Genomic DNA, 26578 nt, shown 5'->3' with positions numbered 1-26578 from the left:
GGATTAGGATTTCAAAACAACGTGGAAGTACCTGGAAGATACAACGATCTTTTTTTGGATCTTTTATTTACATGCACCCCCAAATTTGGCATGGAAGCACGCGGAAACCCCCAATTCGGCAAATCTTATGAAAACGTCCCCCAGCTTAGACACCCGATAAGTTTAGTAGTTTACACATAATGGTCTAAACTCAAAATAGTTTTTATTTATTTATATAAAATAGTTTTATGGGTTAAAATTACTTAAATGCCTCTTGACTTAAATCATATTTTTAAATGAGAATTTTCAGTGTCATCCTTGAGTTACCACCTAAAATTAATGCTACCTTCTCCAAAGTTATCTAATGTATAATAAAGACCACAACCAATGTCTAGCATTAGTTATAGGCTTACAACTTATGGGAGAATTAGTTACTAACCTTTAAGATAAATGAGAAAGATTCAAAAGTTCATCCGTTTGAATTTAAATTTAAATGTTGGAGTGTTGCTTAGATATCTTTTCCAAACAATTGCGACTACCTACCATTAGTTTAGGGGATGATAGAATAAGTTAAAGCCAAACTTTGTTGTAACCAAAAGTACGAAAAAATTAGCTGGTTAGTCATTGAAATTAGAGAAACACCTCCTCTGCGAGAAAACAATAGGATTTTACCAGAAAAATAGGAAATCGAGGGGTGGAGGCAAGGCATGTTGAGCGATTCAGGCAAGGAAATGTGGGCCATCGACTAGTCGAATGATGTCCCCGCCAACCCCCCCCAATCCCCAATGGCTGAAGCATTTATGGCGTGAGTGAGTTGTGGACTTTCTAAATAAACACGTTGACCTAAATGGATTTGATTAAGAACAAGAGAAAAAGTGATATAAACAAATTTTCCGGGGGGAGAGCGATGAATTAGAGAAACCCCCTTTTTGCAGACAAGAATACAACATGTTGGTCGAGAAATTATGAACGAGCTGGCGAAGAAGTCGAAGGCTGAAGCATTTATGGTGAGTGAGTTTACCCAAATACCCCTAATATTTGATTATTAAAAGCGATTTTTTGCGATAAACTAATTTACAACGATAAATCGCCAAAATTTTGGCGATATATATCGTAAACTTTGGAATTCTTCGTATCGCCACATATTTTATGTCAGCCCTCTTCAACTGACAATATATCATTGTACATTGGTTGTAGCTCTATCACCCTTAAACTCCACCACTACAATAAATAAATAAATAAATAAATAAATAAAAAAAAAAAACTCCACAATAAATTCAATGTAGAATTTGAAAACCCTGGTACAACAAAGTTTGTCCTCTCTTTCTGCTAGCCACTATTGATTAATTTATGCATATGATATTTCTAGTTTTTGTTGATTACTTCGAATCAATGTGTTTCCCTGGTTTGACGTTTTAAATCTTGAAATCCGATATGTTATAAAGGAAAAGCTGACGCATCCCGGCTGTAGCTCAACTTGCTCCTTCCTTCAGTTCTGGAGACTTCCAAGGATAAATCTCTTATACTTTGTGCCATAACCGATAAGCTCCAATAAAGACATTTTCATGTATATGGTAAATTAAATATTTGATGTTGTTCACTTAATTTTCCTCTCTATTTGTTCAGTTCTTGTGTGAAGTTTCACGTTGATCTGAACAAATTTCCTGAAGCTTTTGCTTGCAGCGGAGAACTGGGGTTTTGTAGTGAGGAATGCCGAAGCTGGCAAATGTTCTTAGATGAGATGAAAGAGAGAAGCTTTTGCTAAGACAATGCTATAATTCCCTTGTTGGTCAAGCAACAGAGCCCGTTGTGAGGCTTCTACCATCTGCAACGGCGGAGGATTTGTTTGTACGTCTCTTCACCCCCTCCAAGAACGTAACTTTGCAACTGGGAAGCATAGTTTGCTTGTGTATGAGAAAGATGCAAGAAGAATAGCCAAAGATGCCAGAGAGATAGAGTTGTTGGGACAGGCAATAACCACCTAAGGAGTTGAACCACCTTGCTTCAGTCCTGCGCATTAAATGCGCAAGACAGTCATGCCAAATATTTTGATCCGTCCAATCGAAATCTTGACAAAAATTTTGAATATGATAGTCTGAAATCTCGCTTGACCGTTATGCACATTAAATGCACATGATTGAAACAATTTCAAGAGTCGAAGCCTCGTTCACAGAGGGAAGCGTATGGAAGCTATCAGAAGAATGAGAAACTTGCAATACCATGAGACTCAAAGTGGGAGAGCTTGCTGAGATTATTGATGGTGAAGCTATAAAGGGGTTTGGGTGTATTAGTTAAGGGCATTTTTTGAATAGTTAATTAAATATAAATAATAAAAACTAATTGAGACCAACATTGGTAATGATACGGGTCTAATTGATAAATTGAATAATGAAAGGATGGCATTAATTTTAGAGATATTTCAGGTCAGCTGACCCATGAGAAGGTACTTCAATCCACGACCAATTATAGGATCACATCATCTGTGAAGAGAGACCATGATGAACGAAGAATCAATCCTATCGTTTAGAAGACAATCAGAGAAAGCGGGATCAAAATAAACAGACAAGCCTTATTCGTCTTAATATATTCTATTTTTTTATGAGTCCTGATAATTTATTAGGGAATAAGGATGTTCTAATTCTACACCTGCACGTCTAAACCCCCAGCCGCTTCATCACACAAGAAAACTCAGAATCCATAAAACCAAAATGCACCACTAACAGAAGAAGCTAACAGCTGCTACTAGCCTAGTTGCTGATGCCAAGCTTGGAAACCCAAAAGCCAAGTTGATCAGCTACACATTTTGAGCCTGTCGACCCATATGAGCAGAATTTCTTGATTGAATTTTCAACTCCAAGGAAATCATAAACATCCTCTTCAAATACGGGGTTGATACTTCTCAGGTCATCAAGAGTTAACTCTGAGAGCTGGCAATTTTTTGTGACACACAATGCTACCGACCTTCCAACTATATCATGTGATGTTCTGAACGGAACACCCTGCATTACAGAGAAAACCAGAAAAATGTCAACTTCTTTATATCAGAGCTAGAAACAATCAAAGAGGGAAGAAGATACATGAAGATTCAGTAACAGGATGCAGTGCAGAACAGAAAAGGCAACCACTGCAAGGAAACATCATATGCATGTGGACTTTTGAGTAGTACACGCAACTAATGTCTTCATTGCTGAAACACCTATATGGCACTATGCAATGATATTGGTGTATAGAAATAAGTTTTCTACTGCCAGCAGGGTATGGGAAGGAGTAGGCTAGATCCAAGTATCTTTCAGGTCTTAAAGCACTAAATGGAGACCAATACTCCAACCGCTTATTGCCAAATCATTGTCCCCTTCCTCTTCTATTGATCACACCAAATAATGATGGCACACTGGCCATCTTAACTATAATTTGCTGACAGCTACCATTTTACAATTTAAGGTCAGTTTCAAGTAGCCAGCTGAACAGTGCCTCGAGAAAATGGGGCCAGATTTTCTGGATCTCCGATACCACATCAAAATTGGCCCTGATTTTTGACTGATCCAGAGGGACTCCTATATGAAAACTAGGTTAAGGTTTCTTGGGGTCAATTCTTCACCTATCCTGAAATTTCAACACGTCTTTTCATGTAAAAAATTTGGATAGAAGTGACAAGAACTAATTCCTATGCAAGCAAAAGTACATTGAGGGGGGCAAAAAAAATAAAGAAGGTTGAGGGACAAAAATTACCTTCTTCACTAGATAATCTGCAAGCGTCGTGGCATCCAGATGACCGGCTGGCAGAGACTTTTGTATTCTCTCCCTATTAAAAGTAATTCTCTGAGCAAATTCTGCAGTAACTTCAAGCATCCCTATGATGGTTTTAACACTATCAAACATAGGTTCCTTGTCTTCCTGTTCAACATAAAATAATTATTAGGATCAAGTCCAAGAACATATGTTAAGAATGCATGAAACTGAAGAAACCAAGTCTATACAACTAAGATATTGCAGCCATAATCAATGCAGCGGGTCCTTAACTGGGTAAAAGCCCAGTGGCATTCCAATTTCAACCAGATTCATATATCTGGAGTTGACATTTGTCTGTGATATAAACTTACCTCAGTCAATAATTTTGAACTCCAACTTCTCCTCTGCTACCAGTATGTTAAACATTATTCAAATATATGTGATTGCATTGACAAATTTACATCTTATTGACATTAATTCCAGGTGATAACTTACAATTTAAACATGAGCAAAATAACTCATAACACCATGCAGAGGCCGGAAAGATAATGCACCAACCATTAAGCAGCATTCACTGGAAATACAGAGCTAAAGTCATTTGGTATTTATATCTGAGGCTTGTCTGCCTGCAAGTTATGTCAAAGGTTTGGGTACAGGGATCAACTATGAGTATGTGTCAAGAAGCTGAATCGACCTCCTCCAAACTTACAGGAAGAGCATCGTTTTCCAAACTGGAGAAGGTATAACATGTAAGGCTCAGCTAAAATATGAAAAATATCCAATACACATCTCATTCTGATATCTGTTCTCATCATGAAAACATCGGTACATTGGGGACCCATAATCTAGGCAATGGAGTCTTAAAAGTACAAGCTAGAAAGTGCTGACATCTACCAGCATTGGCCAGGGAACCAGATAGGTGAGCTTATGGAGAAAGTCTCTTAAAGATTTATCATCTATTAAATTTTACAAAAAATTTCCTACCTGCAGATCACGATTGTAAGCATGAGGAAGGCCCTTGCACAGTACAAGAACAGTGATGAGGTCTCCCACAATTCTAGCAGATTTTCCACGAACAAGTTCCATTGGATCTGGATTTTTCTTCTGAGGCATGATACTACTACCAGTGGATACTGCGTCACTTGGGGTTAGAAATCCAAACTCCTCTGAAGCCCACAAAACCCATTCTTCACCAAGACGAGATAGATGGATTGCTGTAATAGAATTGGCAGACAGGAACTCCAATGCAAAATCTCTGTCTGAAACTGCATCGATGCTATTTGAAATCAAGGAAACACATCCAATCATTAAGGGAGCACGATAAATGCAAGAAGGAAAAGACACAGACAACCTCCCTGTCTCACAATATTGATCTTTGCTCAGACAAGGCCCATGCAAAGCACGCTCACAAAAAGAAACAAGGGCATTCTTGAGATGACAGGAACGTCTATCTTCCTACCAGTAACTCCATTGAATCTGTCTAGGTTATATCCTGGATACAAGACTAACTCAAAGCAGTCAACAGAAACTACAAGCTCTACCACAACCTTTCGTCATAAGGGTCAAATATGACAAAGTTCAGAAGATAGGCTTTAGACTGGATCCCTTTTTTGGGATTTTTTGTAGGATCCCCAAAAAAAAATTATATTTCTCTGACTCCAGTGATTGGAGCTTAACAGCTAAGACTAGTTGAATGTCAATGAGGGAATGTTGAAGATACAAATATTGCAAGAACACAATGGGTTTCTTCTTTTCACAACTAGCATTTCCTAACAACCGAATTCCTTACTATTTGAGCTCATAATAAGATAATAATATTCACATTCATTTCCACAAGGGAAGAAAATGGAAAAACAAGAAAAAAGATAACAATATTCACTGTCAGGTCGCTTTTAATATCAAACATACAAGGAGACAAGATTAGTATAAACGATTCAAATAAACTAAAACTTCATCGAGCTTCTTTAGGCTGGATACAATACATTCAGCCCAACTATTTTTAAGCTTACGATGATGTTTGGGAAATGTAAATTCTCCTTTATTTATTAATCTTTGAGAATAGAGAGAGAACCAAATCTGAGACTCAGACTTCAAGGTAGAGCTGCAGTGAATCTTACAACTGGACCTATAGGTTGAGACACATCGTCAAAAGAAGACAGTTTATTCCATTCTGTCCCTGAGAATGAAATTATCCTTTAGCTTTCCTCTAATGAGTACTGCTAGAGCTGTGAAGACCTTAGTCAACCACAGATTATTATGAACAATGGTGAAAAAAAGTTCATTATTGGGAGTGCCATAAATGGAGATGGGTACCCAAAGAAAGACGCAGGCGTGTCTTTTGTTTGTTTATGCGTGTATCTTAATCTACCATGAGCGTTGAAAGTTTCTTTAACAGTTGCTCAATCTTTACCTTTCATGATTAAAATTCTATATCCTAGCATCCTACATTCAGTTCAGAGCTTTTCAACTCCAAGAAGTAAGATCTGGATATTGACGGGCACCTTTCAACCCCAAATTTCACACTCTTTCAATCATAACCCGAATTCAACCCAAAACTTGGAGAAATTTCAACGAGGAAGATCAAATATGTTGCAAGATGAAACAAGTATTCATGGTAATTAAGCAATCCAAAGCTACAACAAAGTGATCCCAGGCTCAATAACATTTATTATCACCATGCTATACACAATTAATATATGCCTAAAAAATAATGGATAGGTGATAATTCTAAATTTTATTGAATAGTAGCAGACCCTTTTAGAGCAAGAAACAGAATGTCTGAACAGAAAGGGGAGGTAAACCATAAAAAGGCTTTCTGAGGATTGTAAATTTGAATAGGACAAAGTAGAACACAAGGCTTTGAGGAGTTTTGACAAAAATTGTCATCTGCAACTGTTGGAAGTATGACTGAGGTTTCCTAATAGGAATAGAATTCCCCTTTAAATCCCCTATTTTAATTATATTCAATTATCTTATATTTTCTATATTGGCTTCTTATTTGATGTTAGATTGGTTTCATAATAAGTCTATGATTAGCTTATCTACTGGTTTTTTGTATTTTTTTCCAACTCAGAGTGGGATTTACTCAGATTGTAACTATAAATACCCAATTGTGGCCTATGAATGAAACAACACCTTTTGAGCAATAATTTCTTCAAATTCCAACAAATTCCAACATGGTATCAGAGCCTTACTGAGAACGCTGTTTTGGGAGTCGTTTAAGTTTCTACTTTGAAGAACTAGGCCCTAGTTCAATGAAGATGATGAACTAGGGTTCCCAACTTCCCATGAACCTTTCAGATTTTATTCTTTTTTCCTAGATTTGTTCTATTGTGCTTTCATTTCGTTTGGGTTAGATCCAATCAATTTTCTTCTTGTTTGAGTGTCTTTAGATTTGCCCTTATCTTGGCACATTTCCCTTTTGGAGACCTAACATTGCTGCAGATTTGCCCTTATCTTGGCAATTGTTTTACTACAATGCAGAACTTGATCTCTATCATCCTTAGAGATTTGCCCCAGACCTTGACAATCTTCCACTTTGGAGATCTAACTTTGCTGTAGATTTGGCGTTTAACCTGTGCAAAACTAGATCTCTATTACTTTTGGAGATTGTCCCTTACCTTGGCAAATTTCCCTTTAGAGATCTATCATTGCTGTAAATCTAAAGTTTTATTTTGAGTTTTTGCAGGGAGTCCACTTAAGTGGGCCTCAAATTCTTGACTGCCCACTTAAGCGGGCTAAATTACACGGTGCCCACCCTGTTCATATTCAAAAATTGCAAGTTACTCACATTAATGGTCAAACCTTTGACTGTTAAGTGTGGGTTGTAAAATGTTTTATCCACCCTCATTATGAAAAAGAAGAAATTACCTCTCAGTCAATTTTCCTCCATTTACCTTTATCTTCTTCGACTCCGGCAACCGCATGACGACCCACTACACCATCCACTCCTCCAACTTTGGCGAACCCACACTCTCCCTCACAACTACTATCCACACACACTCCAAGTTCCAGACCATGATTCGTATAGTGTTGTCTTCTATTTTACCGCTGAAAACCCCATCTCTCATCTAAGCATAGATTGAAGCATCTCTAGTGTCTCTGCAATTCCTTCGATGAAGTTATCACCCTTCGAAATAACACCTGATTATGAATTATGATCTACGAAACCAAGACCTAAATATAAAAAATTTATCACCGAACATTGTAAAATATACTATAAGAACAGCTTTCTACTAACCATCCACAATCACCCACAACCTCTGCAATTATTTCATTTTTTAATGGTTTCTCCTGTAATGGGTTTATATTTACAAGGGTTAGGTCTTTCTCTCTGTAATTATTGTTTTTAGTGGTTTCTCTTGTAATAGCTTTCTTTTGATTGTGTGTAATGTAATGGGTCTCTTTAATAGTTTCTCTTGTAATAAAAGAGATGAAATCGAAACATGGGTCTCATGTGCCGCAAATATTCTGGTTAGGAAACGTGGATCTTTGTAACTATTACAAAGGAGAAAATTACTTCGAAATCGATGTCAATGTTGGAAGTTACGCCTTTGCAACTGCAATTTTGAGCTTGGCATTTGTGCATGTGACGGTTGGTTCCATTGATATGGGATTTTTGGTGGAATCACAGATGGAGGAGTTGCTTGAGAGATTGATCGGAGCAATGAGAATTGCATAGAGGGAGATGTCGGAGATGTCTTCTGCAACTTGTAGAGCTGATTTCGGCGACGACACAATCTTCGGTGCCACTGACGCGGATGAAGAGGTTAGGGTTATTGGTGGAGCTTCTAATTCGATGAAGCTTCTTGGTGAAGACAAAGGTAAATGGAGGGAAATTTACTTAGGGGTAATTTCATATTTTCATAATGAGGAGGGTATATAAGACATTTTACAACCCACACTTAACAGTCAAAGGCCTTGACCGCCCTTGACCGTTAAGGTGGGTAACTTGCAATTTTTGAAAATGACCAGGGTCGGCGCCATGTAATTTAGCCCACTTAAGTGGGTAGTCAAGAATTTGAGGCCCACTTAAGTGGGCGCCCTGCAAAAAACTCTTTTATTTTTCCTGCTACACCCGAGCTGTTGTTACTCCCAAAAATAGATTTTCCCTAATTTGCGTAGAATTGGTCTTCTCGATATTTAAAGATTTTACCTTTTTCATTGGACGTTCTTCCTTAGAGACCTAAAATTGCGGCAGAAATGAAGACGAAGCAAGTGAAAATTGACAAACATTTTTATCAAAAAAAATGGGAAAGCGGTCATTATTTAGTGAAGTACAAAGATCAAGTTGCAGATATTTACCTGGACAGATGTTTCATCATATTTTGACCAAGTTGGACATGCGTGATATCCATGCCTAAACTTGAGGGGGAGTGTTGAAGTATGACTAAGGTTTCCTAATTGGTATTTTAATTATATTTTATTATCTTATATTGGTTTCTTATTTGGTGTTAGATTGGTTTCATAATAAGTCTATGATTAGATTATCTACTTGTTTTTTGTATTTCTTTTCCTAATCAGAATGGGATTTACTTAGATTATAACTATAAATACCCCATTGGGTCCTATGATTGAAATAACACCTTCTGGGCAATAATTTCTTCAAATTCCAACAGCAACTAAGAGGTTATTCTTAGTCTCACTCATAATGGTGGAACCAGGTGCAAGAATAGATTCTGTTCAGGTCATTCCAGTAACCATGAAACTCAAATTCTATGAAATTTCATATTCACAACGCTAACCACTGACCTTGGGAATCCAAAAAACATTAGATTCAGCCAGCTAAAAATTAAAGTTAAAAAAAGAAACCAATAGCAGTGGAGACTGTACCATAGCAACCAGGTTTCATTTTGAGCCAAAATAACTTAGAATGAGACTCTAGAGTTTAGGTAGCTCACCAAAGAGATTTTTTAGCTCAACATTTCAGGATAAATCGATTGGTCAATAAGGTGGGTTGATCAATTGAGGTGGGACTATAGGTTGCCCAGAAAAAGAGCAGAACCATTAAACACAGTAAAAATAAAATCACAATAAGAAGAAATATCGGGAACACAATAACAGAGTAATAACAGGAAAAGAGAGAGAGAGAGAGAGAGAAGGAAGATGATATTGTAAGTCTGTAATAATAGAATAACTAAGGCAATGAAAGGAAATAAAAGTATGAGCATGGATGAATTGCACCTGTAATGAAGAGAAGATCAGATGGGAAGCGCAGCAACAATAGAGGAATTCATAGCATTCTAAAATTGAATATAGATGGGACACGCTTGCGTATATAAAGAAAAGGAAACAAAGACTACAACCTATGTACCGAGACAAAAACTAAATTGAACTCCACCACCTACAAAACTTGCAAGAGGTAATGACCGTACTCAAATTTAAAAACCTCATTAAAATAATTGATGGGTGCATGCTTGTTGCTTATATAAGTAAAAGAGAAGAAAAAAAGGGGGGGGGGGGGGGAGGGTGTTAGAAGACTCCAAATCTTAGACAAAAACTGAATTGAACTATCACTCATATTGCTAGCAAGACATCGTGACTGCACTAAGATTTACAACCCATTAAGATAACCTAGAGATCCTTACTTAACACTGCACCAACAATCCACCATTGTGCACACCAACCCCCACCCCTTTTTCCTTTCCTCTAACTGCAATTATTGACAACCTACACTGCAATTTTTTTAAATGTTAAGGGTGTAAGCACCCAGGGGGTGTTGCCCCAGATACAGGATAACTGTTAAAAGCATCATATACTAATTTTTTCAATCAGAAGCAGATGTTCTGCACAAGAAGATCTACAGAGTGTGGACCCACCGTGAAAGTATAAGTGACTCTTGACAAAATAACATCATCAGATATGCATTCAGGTAAATAAAAAGAAATATAAAATGCAGGCAGCTTATAGCATCAAGCATAAAGAAGTTAACACCCTTTAATCATCATGTATGCTGTTCTACACCATTAGCTTGCTTGGTCAATGCAGGATACTGATCTACATTCAGCCCTGGGGTGCCACTTTAGCATATGATAGATGAGTTTCAAACTGAAGCATCTACTCCTGTAGCTACTGTTATCCCATGAAGCTGGACATTGAGGAATTTATGAAAGCAGTAGCACAATGATAGGATGATAGCAACTCCATGGACCATAAAGAGACAACCATGTACAGAACTATGTTGGATCCATCAACAGAGAAAAGGGTTGTAAAAATCAACATCCCTTGGTTATCTTTCAGCAAAATAAGCCAGTAAAACTCTTAAGAGTCCATACCTGTTCCTCATGGGTGCTGTAAATCCTAGAGCATCAGAAGTCATAAACCTATCAATCGGGAGGCCAGTCCCTGCCAATGCGCATGCACCTAGAGGGCAGAAGTTCAACCTAGCTTTACAGTCTACCAGACGACCAGCATCACGTTCAAGCTACAGTCACCACTATGGATAGAGTTAATTTCTCCTCTCAATTTCACCCCCCAAAAAAAAAAATCTCCTCTCAAAATATAAACAAAACTACACCAGCAAACTATCAAGAGATGATCAACCTTAGTTTTGAGATTTATTGACATAATAGGGATGGCAAAAAGGCAAAACCATTTCATGCATAAAATCTACATTTGTATTCCTTTGCCAATTAATCAACAATACAGCTACCACAAATGAAAGGTTTTCCAAAACAGTAGCAAGGAAATACAATGACATGAAATTGTGGGAAGCATTTATCTATTAAATATGGTTTAAATCACCAATTAACACGGTCAACTGTAATTATTCATAAAAGCAGATTTTAATTGCACTGTCAGTTCAGTGAATAGATAAGGGGTTGATAGCAAATAGTTGCAAATTCAAGAATATATTCCCAGCTATTATCGTTTGCATAACTTGTTCAAGTTATTTTTTTTGGATGAATTAAGAAATATATTAAAGACAACAACGCCAAGAATACAAAGGGAGAAGAGGGGGGGGGGGAGCCTTTTAAGAGGAAGGCCTAAAGGAGGAGGCAAGACTCAAGGAACTAACAATTAGCCTATTCTTGGGGGAGTCGGTCACCGGGGGATGGGGAATAAAGAGAAGTCTAGATGAGACCTCAAAATAGATGGCGTTCCTGATCATGTCAAGGGATCGAGATTTGGAGGACCATCGCCTAAGATTTCGCTCCCACCATAAGTGGTGAATAATCGCACCAAACACTAGCTTACCAACTCGGTCACAAATGGAGGAACCTGAGAAGACTCTCAAACACCAGGCCAATCTCGAGCAAAGCCATAAGAGCACTAATAACTCTATGAAATAGAGTTAAGAGTTAAGATTGGTAACTTTATACTTGAGATGGCTTGATTTAGGAGCATTTTATCTTTGTTTTAGTGTTAGTATTCATTAGATGTTGTCTTATTGAGTCTTAACATGTTGCATCTTGTATAGATCATTATTGTCACTCTTACATGAATTTCCCTTCAGATTAATGGATGAATTTGATTAATCCTCTTTCTCTTGGAAAATGTAAGTGAAAATCCATAATAGAAGAATAATCTGTCCTCTAACTTTGCTATAGAGTTTGCTGCAGCAATACGGAACAGAATATTCTTAGATCCAATTCAAGTGGAAATGACAAAAAAGGGCTAACTTAATAGACTTTCTTCTTGTCATTCCATGAAAGATCTCAGCCGTTGATATCAAAGGAAAAGGTTATAATCCTACAAGCCAATTTTAACCTAGGACTTTGGGGGAAAAGAAGGGTACAAAGAAGGGAAAAGGAGGCAAAAACGTAAAGGAGAGGAAAGGAGGAGAAAGAGAAGAGAGGGCTGGAGCTGAATTTGTGGGAGAGCTGCTGGAGAAGAAGGTTGGAGCTCTTGTGGAAGCATTGAAGCTCTTAGTGTCTTTTCCATTTTATAACTCTATCTTCTTATCTTCTAGCTTAATGATAACTATATCTATCTCTTTGTATTTGATTTCTATTATGGGCTAAACTTGTGTTGTGTTGGGATGATAATAGTACCTAACTTGAATTTTGAGATGTAACTATAATGTGTTCTTTAGTTTTACTGCAACACAACCTTTTGTCAATGAATTCAGCATGATATATATTGATTAATTTCGGTTCTTGATGAATCTTTCATGAACAAATGCTATGGTTGAGTTAACTAGAAAGTTAATGCAGCCTAGATGCTTGTTGAATTGTGTCAGTTAGCATAATCTTTAATTAGTTTGTGTTAATTAGTAGGTTGGGTAGGAATACCCAATTACCTCACATGGCCATGATTGGGATTGGGTTTAAATTGCATTCATATCTCAATTCTTCATAGGAATATGCAGATGTTGATTTAGGATGCTAGCTTATTGTATTGGAAAATACCATATTGCCATTCATTCCAGGTTCTTGATATATTTTGGGGTTGTAGTATTACTTTAGTATTTGCATTATACAATTCAGGGGAGGGGAAACTTGATTCCCAACACTCTTTTCACTCACTAAGTACCCTCTATTGCTTAATCTCCATTTTAGTTTCTTAGTTTTATTACCTGTCATTTGGTTATTTAGTTAGTCAATCACAAATCAACCTTGTTAATCTCATTTAAATCAATTTTACTTTTACATTGAAAGTTAAGGATAGAATTCTCCGTGGGATCGATACTTTACTTATCATTTATTACTTGATTGTGATACGTACACTTGTGTAATATCTTGAGATACAAGCAACAAGTTTTTGGTGCCGTTGCCGGGAAATTTTGTCATTGATAATTAGTGTAAAAGTAATTTCTTGTTTTATCCACTGAAATTTCTTTACTCAAGAAATTTATTTACTTTGATATTAGTTTTCTTTTATTCCCAGGTGTTTTTACCCTTGTATGAACACGCTGCCTGATCAAGAGTTGCTAACCTTTAACTTCGAAATAGAAAGGACATTTCGAGCTAGAAGAAGGGAGCAGTGAGGCTTAGCAGCAGTTCCAACAATGGCTGAAGCAGTGAGAAATGGGTTGAATAATATTGAGAATAATATGGCATCTGAGGGTGATGATAGAGATAGGGCCATTAGAGGATATGTTGTTCCAAGGTTGCATGAGCTGAATCCAAGTATAATAAGGCCAGAAATTCAAGCATTACATTTTGAACTTAAACCTGTGATGTTCCAAATGCTTCAAACCAAAGGGCAGTTCAGTGGGATGCCAACAGAAGATCCTCATCTCCATCTTAGACTCTTCATGGAAGTAAGTGATTCTTTCAAGATACTTGGGGCAACTGAAGAAGCCTTGAGATTGAAGCTATTCCCTTACTCATTGTGGGATAGAGCAAGAGCATGGTTGAACTCATTACCTCCACAATCAATAGCCACATTGAATGATTTAGAAGAGAAGTTCTTGATGAAGTACTTCCCTACAACAAAGAATACCAAGTTCAGATATGATATCACTAGTTTTCAACAATTGGATGGTGAATCTTTGTATGAGGCATGAGAAAGATTTAAGGAGCTCTTGTGTAAATGTCCTCACCATGGTATTCCTCATTGGATTCAAATGGAGACTTTCTACTATGGTTTAAGAGGACAAACTCGATCCATAGTGGATGCATCAGCAAATGGGGCTATATTGGCAAAGTCTTACAATGAAGCTTATGGGATCTTGGAGAGAATGGCCAACAACAACTACCAATGGCCAGCTGAGAGAGGTGTTGCAAATAAGAGAGTGGCAGGGATTTATGAGTTAAATGTAGTGACAGCTTTAACTGCACAAGTGTCATCCCTAACTAGTGTGTTAAAATCCGTAAATTTAGCTACAGCTGTACAAACTCAACAAAATACAGCAGTCTCGTGTACATATTGTGGTGGGGAGCATGTCTTTGATAGCTGTCCATCTAACCCAGAATTTGCTTACTATGTTGGTAATTTCAGCAATGCCAATAACCCATATTCCAACACCTATAATCCTGGTTGGAGGCAGCACCCTAACCACTCTTGGAATGCTCAAGGACAGAATGCAGGCCCATCTTCCATCCCACCTCGACCTCATCCGCTTCCAAGTGCTCAACAGCAAGTGAAAATTCAGCCTATGGAACCCTCTTCATCAATAGAGCTTCTATTGAAGGAGTATATGGCAAAAAATGATGCAATGATTCAGAGTCAAGCATCTTCATTGAGAAATTTGGAGAATCAAGTTGGACAGCTAGCTAATGCTTTAAGCAATCGACCTCAAGGATCATTGCCAAGTGACACAAAAAATCCTAGGAGTGAAGGCTAGGAGCATTGTAACGTTATTGCATTAAGGAGTGGAAAACCTCTAGAGCCACCTTATTCAAAGCCTAGCCAACAGAAGGGACCTATTTCTATTCAAGAAGGGGAGAAGGAAGATCATGTTGCTGTTCAAAAGGAACAAACTGGTTCTGCAATAGAAGAGTGCTTTGTTGTGGATGTCATTGAAGAGCTGGTTTCAGAAGAGTTGGAGAAAGGGTGTATTAAAACCCACTAGAGCTTTCATTGGCAAGAGAAATTGAACAAGTGGATGATGAAGGAAGTAGATATATGGCTTGGTTAGAGGCAAAACTAGCTAAGGCATTTAGAGGGAGTGCATTCGAGCCTCTTGGGTTAGCTAAATGTGAAACTCAACCCCCTAACCCATCAATTGAAGAGCCACTTATGTTAAAGTTCACACCTCTCTCAGAACACCTTCAGTATAAGGGGGGGGGGAAATAATGGATTTTCTCCAGCGTGGGGCAGGAAGCAGGAGGGGGGGGAGGAGGAAGCAAAACGAAAGAGAATAGTGGATGGAGAAATTAAATATGGAATAAAAGGGAAAAAGGGATTACTAAGTAATATATAAAAAAGTATATAATAAAGCGAATATGGGCATGGATTGAAAAAATAGTGGAGGGAACAAAACTCGGAGTGAATAAGAAATAAATAATGATGAAATATAAAATAGAATATAAAATATAAATAATATGAAAAAGAGAAAAAGGAAAAATAAGGAAAAGATGAAAAATAGAAAATATAGAATACCATAAAAAAGGCCGAGGCATGGGTTGATAGGTAGGGGAAAAAAATATGTAAAATAAATGGATGTAAGGGAAAAGGAAATAGGAGTGGAGAGAGCAGGGAAAGAAGGGAGGGCGAGACGGACGATAAAAAAAGTAAAACAAGAGAACGGGAAGGAGTGAAGGGGAAAGTAGGAAGGCACGGTAGTTCAAAAGATGGGAGGAGGTGAATGGGAGAAAGGTAGAGATGAAACAAGAAGAAGACAAAGAGAGAAGGGTAAATGAAGTGTGAGGAACAAAGATGATGGAGGGAGGAGAGAGCAAGAGGGATGTTAGACGGGGAGAGTAGGCGTGACGGGAGGAGGAGAGGGGAGCTAGATTTAGGAGGGGTACCCTAGGCGTAGGGGGAGCAGGAGGATGGGGGGAGCATCGGATCAGGGACGGGGGTGGATCGTGGATGTTCAGCGGATCACGAGTCGGAGGGTCCCTCACGGCTGATGTACGGGGATCACGTCCACGTGACTATCCAGAGAGGTGGATCTATCAGAGCAAGATCGATATTTTCAGAAATAAGGGGGAAGCGCCAAGATCACGAGTGCATGGAAAGGGATGGCGAAGAAAGTGAAAAGCGGTGTCGAAGTGGATGTACTACAATGCGGTTCCGGCACATACGACACGGGGTCCTTACTATAGTAATATGGTTGACACTATTGCTAAGGGGTCTGGACATCGGTCCTACCCCTAAGGAGGTGTTGACCACGGCGAGGAGAAGGAGGAGCTGCAAGAGTACATCGATAATTTGAGAATATTTTGGGAGACATATGGATGCACCATTATGTGTGATGGTGGACCGGTCAGACAAGAAAATCACATCAACTTTATGGTGTATTGTGATCGAAAAAGCTGTCTTCTAAAATCTGTGGATGCTCGGGCGGACAAAAGACCACGGGTATATTCTTGGACTTTTGGGGATGTGATTGATGAAGTTGGGAAGGAGAATGTGGTGCGATTGTCACAGACAATGGCGCAACTTCAAGAAAGCCGGTGAGTGCTGATGAATACAGCTGGATATAACCTATATTGGACACCTGGAGCTCATTGTATCGACCTCATGTTAAAGGACATCGGCAAGATCAATATTATCCGAGCACGGTGGAGAGGGCCAAGCGGTAACAAATTTCATCTACAATCATCTGTTGCTACGAATATGATGAGCGGGCATGCCATGGTGAGCTAGTGCGACCCGGTCCTAGAGATTTGCCACGAATTCACGCCCTCAACGGATTCGGGAACGGAAGTCGGGCTGAGATCCATGTTTTCATCGGAGGAGTGGTTCTCATGGGTTGGATCAAAGTAAGTATTTTTATTTATTTTTTATCTATAGTCTCTACTATTTGATTTAACAAGTTGTTAACTTCTTATACATTTATACTATGAAATATGAATATCTAGTATGTAGTATTTAATTATTTATTACTAACTTAATGTGTTTGTGATAATTCGGTACTAGTAGTGGGGCACGCACGAGACGACAATCTCGTCGATGACTTTTGGAGGAATGTGAAAATTGTGTTGGAGACCTTAGATCCTATAATAAAGGTCTTACGTATGGTTGATTCCTCCCTCGGGGGCCCACTATGCCGCACATATATGCAGCCCTGGAGAGAATGAAAACAGACAATCCAAAGAGCTAACCCCGAGAGGTTTTGCTGCATACTTGAACATTGTTGATAGTAGATGGACCGCTCATCGATGCATCCGATGCATAGGGCGGGTAAGTAGTTAGTGTGTGTTACTACTTATTATTATAATTTGTAACTTGTAGTAAATATTAATTCTTTAGTTGTGAGTTTGTGAATTATGCAGCCTATTATCTCAATCCAAAATATCGGTACTTGAAAATTTGGGATTGCGGTCAGACCTACTCGGTGCCGTTATGGAGGTTATTGGGAAATTAGAGCCAAACGTAACGGTCCAATCAAATTGCCATATGGAGGTAAGAACTTAAAAACTTAGAACTTAGTACTTGCTTTTTATTTGTGAAAGAATTTAGCTAACCATCAATACAAATTATTGCGAGATAAAATACTTTAGAGATGCTTGGGGACCTTTGGTTGAGTTCTGCTATTCAAAACCGACAAAATTATGATCCGGGTTAGATGCATGATTACATTTACATTACATTTTACATATAAGTGATACAAGTAGGATTTTTGTTAAGAATTAAAGTATTAACTTGCATTATTTGTGATAATGCGGTGAGTGGTGGATTCTATATGGGGGCGATGCGAGAGAACCTCAGAAGAGTGGCGGTGGGATCCTCTCAGGACTTGCTCGCCTGGGTGTGAGAGGAATTGGAGTACTTTTGGGATGATTCACTCGCGAGAGGAGGAATAGGTTGGGAAGTCAACGCTGAATGACCTTGTGTTTTGTCACTACAACATGAGGCTAAAATTAGAGAACACCCGTTTAAATACTAACAATGGGCAAGACAAGGACATCCGGCTCGATGATATCTTCGAGCTCACTGAGATGACCAACATCCACTCACGGATTGGTTGTTGGATAGGGGCGAGCGGTGTTAGACCAGCTGGAGGTAGGCGGACCAATCATTGCTCAGCTGCGGGAGTTAATATAAATGAGTACATGGCTTCTCAGAGGGCGGGCACATCGGGCGGCGCCGCCACGGCGGATGAGGATTGGATGGTGCGCGGCACGCAAGATGATGATCCGAGATGACACCCTGCTCCCGGTCCAGTCATACTCGGAGGGATGATGATGCGCGGTGGTGGTGGTGGTGGTGGTGGTAGTGGTGGTGGAGGAGTACGGAACGATATCATGTTCCATTATCGGAGGCACGGGATCCCCCGAGAGATACTGGAGAGACTCGGAACACATGCCACCCGGGATGCGATCTGGTGGTGAGCTTCATCGAGGTCGTCCTACGAGTTACAATCGGCCGGGGAGGGGAGTTTCGGGGGGGAGCAGCGGATATGCATGGCCACCATGGGTATGGGTCGTATGGCTATGGTTATAGTGATGATACTCGATCATATGGCCATACGGCCATTGATCCGATGGACGGGTTGTCGGGAGTGATGGGGTCCATGACCTTGGAGGAGTCTGAGGCTCCACACCTATGGCTATGGTGTCCCTTACGCTATGGACACGATGATATGTCGTCTAGGAGTTCGCACTATGGATATAATGATGGATCTTCCATGAGCGGCATCGCGGGAAGGCGTACATATGGTGGTTGGGGTAATGATGTTTGGGGTTATCGGCATCGGGGTGTCCGCTATGCCTCCATTGGCTCTGAGAGCGCTATGTTGGAGGCAACATACGAGATATCCTTCGATGCTACGATGTCAATTGAAGACCTCCGTTCACGTTACCCCCCGAGGGGAGTAGTTTCACCGTCATGGATGATGAAAACTACGGAGGCACGGTTTCCTTGTATGTCAACAACCATCAGCATGACATGTCTTGGAATGACTTCAAGAAAATAATGGAGCGGAAGTTTAATGTTGTAGCCTATGGGCCTTGTACCCAACTATCAACGGAGGCAGTGGAAGACATGGATCCACCAAGGCATAGTACTTGGTATTGAGTAGTTGTATTTGTATTATTATATACTTGTATTTTTCTTACTAATATAATAGTTTTGTGCTTATTTATGTTAGTTTAATTGTTTAAAATAAGGTTGTAAAATTACAGGTTTACCGGTATATACAGTCGATTATATGCCGATCCATAACACCAATTTAAGTGAGTTTTTAAGCAAAACCAACCATTCCATTGTGTTTATTGGCATCAAATTAGGCTACCCACCAAATTTCAACTCATTTGGACCAAAAAAACCCATCGAAACATGGCGAAAAAGGGGGGGGGGGGGGGAAAATAGGAAAATTGAGGGGTGAGAGTGGTTGGGGGTGGGGGGGGGGTGGGTGGGGGGGGGGGGGGGGGGGGTGGTGGTGGTGGTGTGGAGAGGGGTGTGGGAGGAGAGGAGAGGAGGGATTATGGAAGGTGCACAAGAAGAAATCATTAAATGGCCTTGGGAACTAGAGCATGTAGTGGATCAAACATTATTGGGATGCACCATTGGAGTGTGACAAATCTTCAATCATCCTTCAAGATGCTTAAAAAGGGAGGGAGGCAACCCAATTTCATTGTTTTTAGTTATGTTTTTGGTTATTAGTTGATTAGGTGTTTAATTCAAGTTAGTGGGTAGTTTCCAATTTTGTTAATCTTCACTTGATAATAAATTGGAAGATGACTTGATGACATGTATTTTTAATGTGCAGGGAGTGTGGGGAACACAAAGAGATTGAGTGGTTGTTTTGCCATATTGGGCAGTAAACCCAACTGCTGAACGAAGCATGTGGCAGTACCCAGGAGAATTCACTATCTTTGTCACAGATTTGCTGCAACAAAGTTTTGTTCAATAGCTACGGGTCTGGCATCCTCTACTACAAATTGTATTTTGTGTTCGTTGCTGTAGCAATGTTGCAGCAACGCTACAACAAAGATTTTTCAGCTAGCTACGGGTCTTACATTCTCTGTTGAAAATTACATTCTGTATTCGTTGCTGTAGAAATGTTGCAGCAACACCACAGTGAGGATAAAACCACTCAATTGACCCGGTTTAACCTCAAACCCAACCAACCCATTGTTTCTACACTTCTAAATCTCTCCTAAACCATTACTGACCCATACTGACTCAACCCAATTTAAACCAATACCAACCCAAACCCATTAAACCCCTCATTTTTAAAACCAAAACCCACCAAAAAAAACACACACACACACACACACACACACACACACTAACTGTTACCCACCTTCGCCCACCTCTGTGCTACCTTCTTCACCTATCTTCCTCTCACTTTCCTTCTTCGATTTCCTTTTCCGTTGTCTATCCTTGCTGCACCAATGTTGCGTTCGATTTCTGAGTGCTTAGGGCTGCTCCAGTTGCACTCCCTCTTTACATCAGCTAAGTGTTCACATTCATGATGATGCAGCAGATCCGTAGTTGGTTCAGGGAAGTCTTGTTCTCCTTTTTTTTCTCTGTTTTTTCATTACTTTATTTTTCTTTCTTTCGCTGTGGGGACACTGCTCATCTTAAGTTTGGGGGTATGCTTGGTCCTGATTCCAATCATTGCATATGTCATCTTGTCATCTTTATTTTATAGATGTTTTTAGCTGCTTAATTTTTCTTTAACTTTTTTTTGTGGTTTACTTTAAATGCTGCATAGGTTGTTATAGTTGCTAATTTGTGAGTTGCTGTCTAGCATTTTAGAGTTAGGATTTTGTTTATTGTAGGGTCATTCTATTTTGATGTTTGATGCTGAAAGCAATATTAGTAGATGTTTTGGGTAAATGTCTAGTGTAGTCAATCTGAGCTGTCATGTAATTGGGATGGTTGTTAGCTAATGAGAATGTCAGTGCTTCTTAATCTGACTTTGTTGGAGATCTTAGCACAAGTCTACTATATTGTTATGATGTCTGCATTTATTCATTTTTGTGGTGTCATATCATTGAACACCAAGTGATGTTTCAAGCTCTAGAGAATCTGGGAAAAGTTGGATTATTGTGAGAGTTTAGGATTTTTAGAATTGGTTGAATGAGAACCTTGAGACTTACACATTAGGGGTCCTCATTTGGGTGTTTCCAAGAATTTTTGTGCATTGTAAGTTGGCTGAGGTTTGACCCCCTCCCTTACCCCACAAGAATAATGCTCCGCTGTTTTGGGCCGCTTAGTAACCAGGAATATGCATGTAACCCATGTGTATTTTTTACGTCAACAATGGCCTGGAATACAAGCATATATATAAAAAATAATAAAAAAAAAAAAAAAAGAGAAAGAAAGAAAGAATAATGCTCCGCTGATTTGGGCTGCTTAGTAACCAGGACTATGCATGTAACCCATGTGTATTTTTTATGTCAACAGTGGCCCGAAATATGAGCATGCAAAGGCACTCTTGTTTGTGATCTTGTTGAGTAACCGGGTATCTTCATCACAAATGAGCGATATTTGCGTAAAAAGGCAGGATGACAACAGCAGTTAAAAAAAAAAAGTTCATAAAGAATAAGTTTGGGGGTCAAATGCTTAAAATAGTATGAAACAAGTTCTTGGGGGTGTAAAAGGATATGGGTCCCTAATTAGTGGAGAGGTAATCATTTGGTCAACATATTAGATCAATGAACTAAACTTGAGGACCATAATTCAGCTGAACTAGGGTAATCTGGGGCAAGATTCTTAACTTTCACATACACACTTGAGAGCATCCTGATGAGTAAAGTATGACATCTAAGAGTTATTGGCCAGACATGTTGGATCAAGAAAATTAGAAAAAGATTGAGAGGCAACTTCTGTCTAACACCCATCCTATTGCATGATTAAGCCAAGTTATTTGATTTTCTTTTCTTTTGATCTCTTAATGCTTTCATTAGTAGTTAGTTGGTGTTTTCATTTGTCTTTATTGCTCGTGGTCAAGCAATGTCTTAAGTTTGGGGGTGTGATAACTCTATTTCATAGAGTTAAGAGCACCTCGACCTAGGCCAAATGGAAGCAAGGGCTTTCTCCCAAAGAGATCGGGAGAAGGGGCATAAGAAGAATAGGTGCTCAAGATCCTCAGTGCAGTTCCAACAAAGGGTACAGTTAGGGTTAACCGGGATACGATGGCTAGCGAGGAAGGCTTAGGTAGGAAGGGCTAGGCTAAGGGCTCTCCAGAGGGTAAGGAATGACGGGGAATGTGACCTTTGAACCAAACTAGGGGGCCTAGGGGAAAGGGGTAGAGGGGAGTCTGAGGAGGTTCCAAGTAGAGGAGGTGGAGAAGAGCTTGGTGGGGGAGGGAAGCCTGATGGTGATGTCTCTAAAGGAGCTGGCATTAAGGGGAGGGAAAGAGTTCCACACAAAACTGAATCGAGGGTGGGGGGAAGGGGAACAAGGAGCCATTAGAGATGAAGGTAGAGAGAGGGGTGAGTTTGGGGATACGAGTATCATAGACAGAGCGGGGCCCAATGAGGGAAAAGAGGATGCCCGACGAATGGCAAGGGTTAAGCCAGAATGAGGTGGAGGATTCTAAAGAGATTTGGGTTGAGGAAGGGCTGGGGTACGAAGAAGAAGAAGAAGTTTTCTCCAAACCCAGGACAGGTTGGAACCAGATGGAATCATATTTTAGCAAGTGAGTGTATACCTAAGAGACCCAGATGAAATTGTGCTTGGAGGCAATTTCCCAAATGAGCCTTAGGAGACAGGCAAGGTTGATATCAGAAATGCGGCGAATGCCCAAGCCTCCTTCAAATTTGGGACGATAGACAAAAGACCAGTTGATGGGATGGAGAAAACGGAAGGATTTGTGGCCTTTCCAAAGGAAAACACAACAAAGGGGTCCATGGCCCGGATAGTGGATTTAGGAATGGAGAAGATTCCACACTAGTAGAGGTAGGAGGATTGAAGAACAAAGCGAATGAGCACCACTCGACCAGCAAAGGAGAGGAGCTTACTTTTCTAGAGTTGTAGTTTTCTCCAAATATGGTTAAGCATCAGAGAACAATGGTGACGAGTGAGTTGGCTAGGGATAAGAGGGAGGCCGAGGTAAGTGACAGGTAAGGAGCCCAACTTAAAGATGGTAAGGAGGAGAAAGGAGGAGCAAACATAATCTGAGATGCCAAAGAGAAAGAGGGAGGATTTTTCCAAGTTGACAAGGAGATCAGAGAGGGATTCGAAGGAAGAGAGAGCTGAATGGAAGAGATGGAGGAGTGGTCAGCTTTAGCAAAAATCATGAGATCATCCGTGAAAGGAAGGTGAGTGGATTTCAGGGATTTGCATTTAGGGATAGGGGAGATGAGGAGCTGGTTAGTTTTGGTTTGAAGGAGATGAGAGAGGACCTCGAGAGTTTAAGAGAAGTAGTAGGGGAGAGGGTGCAACCTTGACGAATACCAACTCGGGATGAGAAATATCTAGCAAGGTAACCATTGGTGATGATAGAAAAGTGGGGAGTAGATACGCAAATCTCAATCCAATGGACAAAGGGAGGGGGAAAGCCCATAGTAGAGAGGGCTTCACTAATGAAGTCCCAATGGATAGAGTCAAACACTTTGTGAAGGTCAACCTTAAGAAGGGTTGTCGGGGAGTGGTCAACTCTGTCAAAGCCTCGAACAATCTCCGCACAAAGAAGGATGTTATCCGAAGTGCTACGTCCAGAGATGAAGGCAGATTGATTGGGACTGACAAGAGAGGAGATGACTCGCATAATTCGGTTTTCCAGGACTTTGTGGTTGATGGAGGACAATTGAGACAGGTTGAAAAAGAAACTGCGGATGGCGTGGACGAGGTCGTCCTCAATGAAGTCCCAAGAAGCCAAAAAGAAGCCCATACTGAAGCCATCAAAGCCGGCAGCTCTGTTAGCCTTATGGGAACAAGATGGCAGAGATGATTTCCTCAGTAAAGGGAATGGAGCTAGGGGAATCAAGGGAGGAGGGGTCAACAAACTTGTTGAGAAGGGAGTGGGAAAACGGGGGGCGAAGGGGAATGGAAGGCAAAGAGAGAAGATGGGAGAAGAATGAAATGACTTCTGCCTTGATGCTAGAGGGATCATAGATCCATGAGCCGTTTCTAGAGAGGAGGCAAGGGATGGAATTGAAGTTGAGGCGGGCCTTTAGGGAGTGATGCCCAAGTTCAAGCCATTTGATTTTTGCCTTTTGACGGAGAAAACTTTTAGTTAATAAGTTATTAGTACCCCAAAACAAGTGTTTTTCCTACAATAAAAGGGGAGGGGGGGGGGGGGGAGAAGCTGACTAGTGACAAATATATGGAATGGAAAGTAACAGGAACTACAGCCACAAAAGAAAACCTTCTTGTATACATGATTAAATTCACAAGAATCAATTGTCAAGAAATAATCAAATTTACTAAGACATTATGGTTATGGTTGGGAAGGATCAAAACAGTTCAGTAATTTGGGCCAAATCAACCTTTAAATAACATAAATTAATGACATTTAAATCTGATCACCAAAATAGTAGGATAAAAGTCCAAATTTGATTCCATGGTCAAGACAAAGAGAAGATAATCCATATAAGGAAAATTCAAACAATTGACGCACCTGCTCTACATATGACAAAAGAAGATGTTGCAATAGAACAGGTTGGGCTCGCTGTAAATGTGTGTATCCAGGAACAATCAGCCCTTCATTTTTTGTAGCCAAGGTCACTAGTGAAACCTTAATTTTGCATACAATAATTTGTTAGTACATGACAGAATAATGAGAAAACAGTTGATAATGAAGTCTATAAAGGAATGGTAAAAAATTTCAACACAAGTAAATTAACATCAATATCAGAAAATATTAATGAGTAGTTTCCAATCAATCAACAAAAAAGAAGCAAGACATAAAGAACAGAGACATTCTGAACTAAATCGTTCACACATAACATTGATAACATGATCTTTTTGTCTGCAAGTGCGTAGACATAAATGGCATGTTCCAGCCGTCAAAAGAACACTTACAAGGGGCATCTTCAACACACCATGGTTTTTTACCTGTTGTATAATTAAATATAATCGACTCAGCCCCTTCCAACAACATGTATTGGTTTATATTATGAAAAGATAAGCAGTTTCCGACATGATATCAGGATAGATTGGGCCATGCAGGGAAAACAATATAGGACTGACGTGACTGCTACTTGTGTAATCGTACAAGCTCTCTTTTGTGATAATTGTATATGCAATGGTAATAGGTAAGGCCTGATATTCATCCTGCATTGAGCAGCAAAGCTATAGAAGGGTAGAAAAGAAAAAAGAAAGAGAAGGGGGCGGGGGGTGAAGATAAAATTACAAAGTTCCTGCATTTTTCACTACCTGACGATGCCAGGAAGTCCAAAATGGAACTGAAAAGAGTAGTCCAATTGAAGATTTTTCGGAGAGGAAGAGACAAAATTATAAAGCTCCTGCTTTTTCATTCTTCATGTAGCCCAGCCGACCGCAAATAGTTGGGATAAGATGTGTTTGTTGTAATTGAAAAGCCAAATCGAAGAACTTCATTCAAGGAAATAGGTTCCAGCAAAATTGACAAATAACGAGCGATGAGGGACGGATACAACCTGAAGTCGTTGAATGTGGGCAAGGATACTGTCTATCGCATCACGACACCAGAGACGGAAATCTGTCAAAACTTGATCATTCCGGCTTCTAGCAGTGTGAAGCTTCTTTGCAGGTTCTCCAATTAAATCAGTGAGTGCTGCTTCAATGTTCATGTGTACGTCCTCCCTATCTGCCCGCCACTTAAACTTCCCAGCTTCGATAATCCTCTCAATCTCATCCAGTCCCTTCAGTATACTATCCCTATCACTGTCGCTGATCAAGCCCTACACACCATCGAGATTTATCAGTGACTGCGAACTCATTCATGCAATTCAATAAGAAGACTAGAAACTACAATATAAGAAGAAGAAGAAGAAGAAGAAGAAAAGTAACCTGATGAGCAAGCATTGTAGCATGAGCCCTACTTCCCATAATGTCATGCTTGTACAGAGCTTTATCATACGAAATCGACTCAGTGAACCTCTCAACCGCATCTGTGACGCTTTCTTCAAAACGGCCACCCCAAAGCTTCACCTCTTTGGACTCGTTCACTGAAGACTTCTCATCGACATAGCTCATGGTCTCAGGAGCGCATGACACAATCAGTAATCTCCTTTGGAATTTCCGGCCAAAGCCGCGAAAAAGTCGAGATTCACAGGAGATTCGCCTCGGAAGTGACGACAAAAAGCTGGAAGTGATGGAGTTACAAAGGGACCGTTCACATATAGATTCCATTACAACCTCTCTATACCACTGAAAGAAGGAATGAAGTTGTTCTGCAAACAGTACCTAAAGAGCCCTAACAAAAGGTGGACAA

General features: G+C 39.8%; 1 protein-coding gene and 1 non-coding gene across 2 annotated transcripts; both read right to left on the bottom strand.

Annotated features, from left to right (window-relative positions):
- Positions 1–2249: 2249 nt before the first annotated feature.
- On the bottom strand, positions 2250–26560 carry LOC149018127 (L-Aspartase-like family protein). The gene is made up of 7 exons (XM_089152448.1): positions 26155–26560; positions 25782–26045; positions 24782–24898; positions 10983–11131; positions 4693–4984; positions 3709–3873; positions 2250–2978 (listed from the first exon to the last, which is right to left on the bottom strand). The coding sequence occupies exons 1-7, from the start codon at positions 26494–26496 to the stop codon at positions 2727–2729; spliced, it is 1581 nt and encodes a 526-aa protein (XP_089008574.1). The 5' UTR covers positions 26497–26560; the 3' UTR covers positions 2250–2726.
- Positions 14096–14202, bottom strand: LOC149018128 (small nucleolar RNA R71). Its single transcript, XR_016173208.1, has one exon. It is a non-coding gene; the product is annotated as a small nucleolar RNA R71 (small nucleolar RNA).
- Positions 26561–26578: the final 18 nt, after the last annotated feature.

This window comes from Hakea prostrata, chromosome 4 (assembly GCF_041222555.1).
Source record: "Hakea prostrata isolate BN-2017 chromosome 4, UWA_Hpros_2, whole genome shotgun sequence".
Lineage (NCBI taxonomy): Eukaryota > Viridiplantae > Streptophyta > Magnoliopsida > Proteales > Proteaceae > Hakea > Hakea prostrata.
This window is presented reverse-complemented; position numbering and strand designations above follow the sequence as displayed.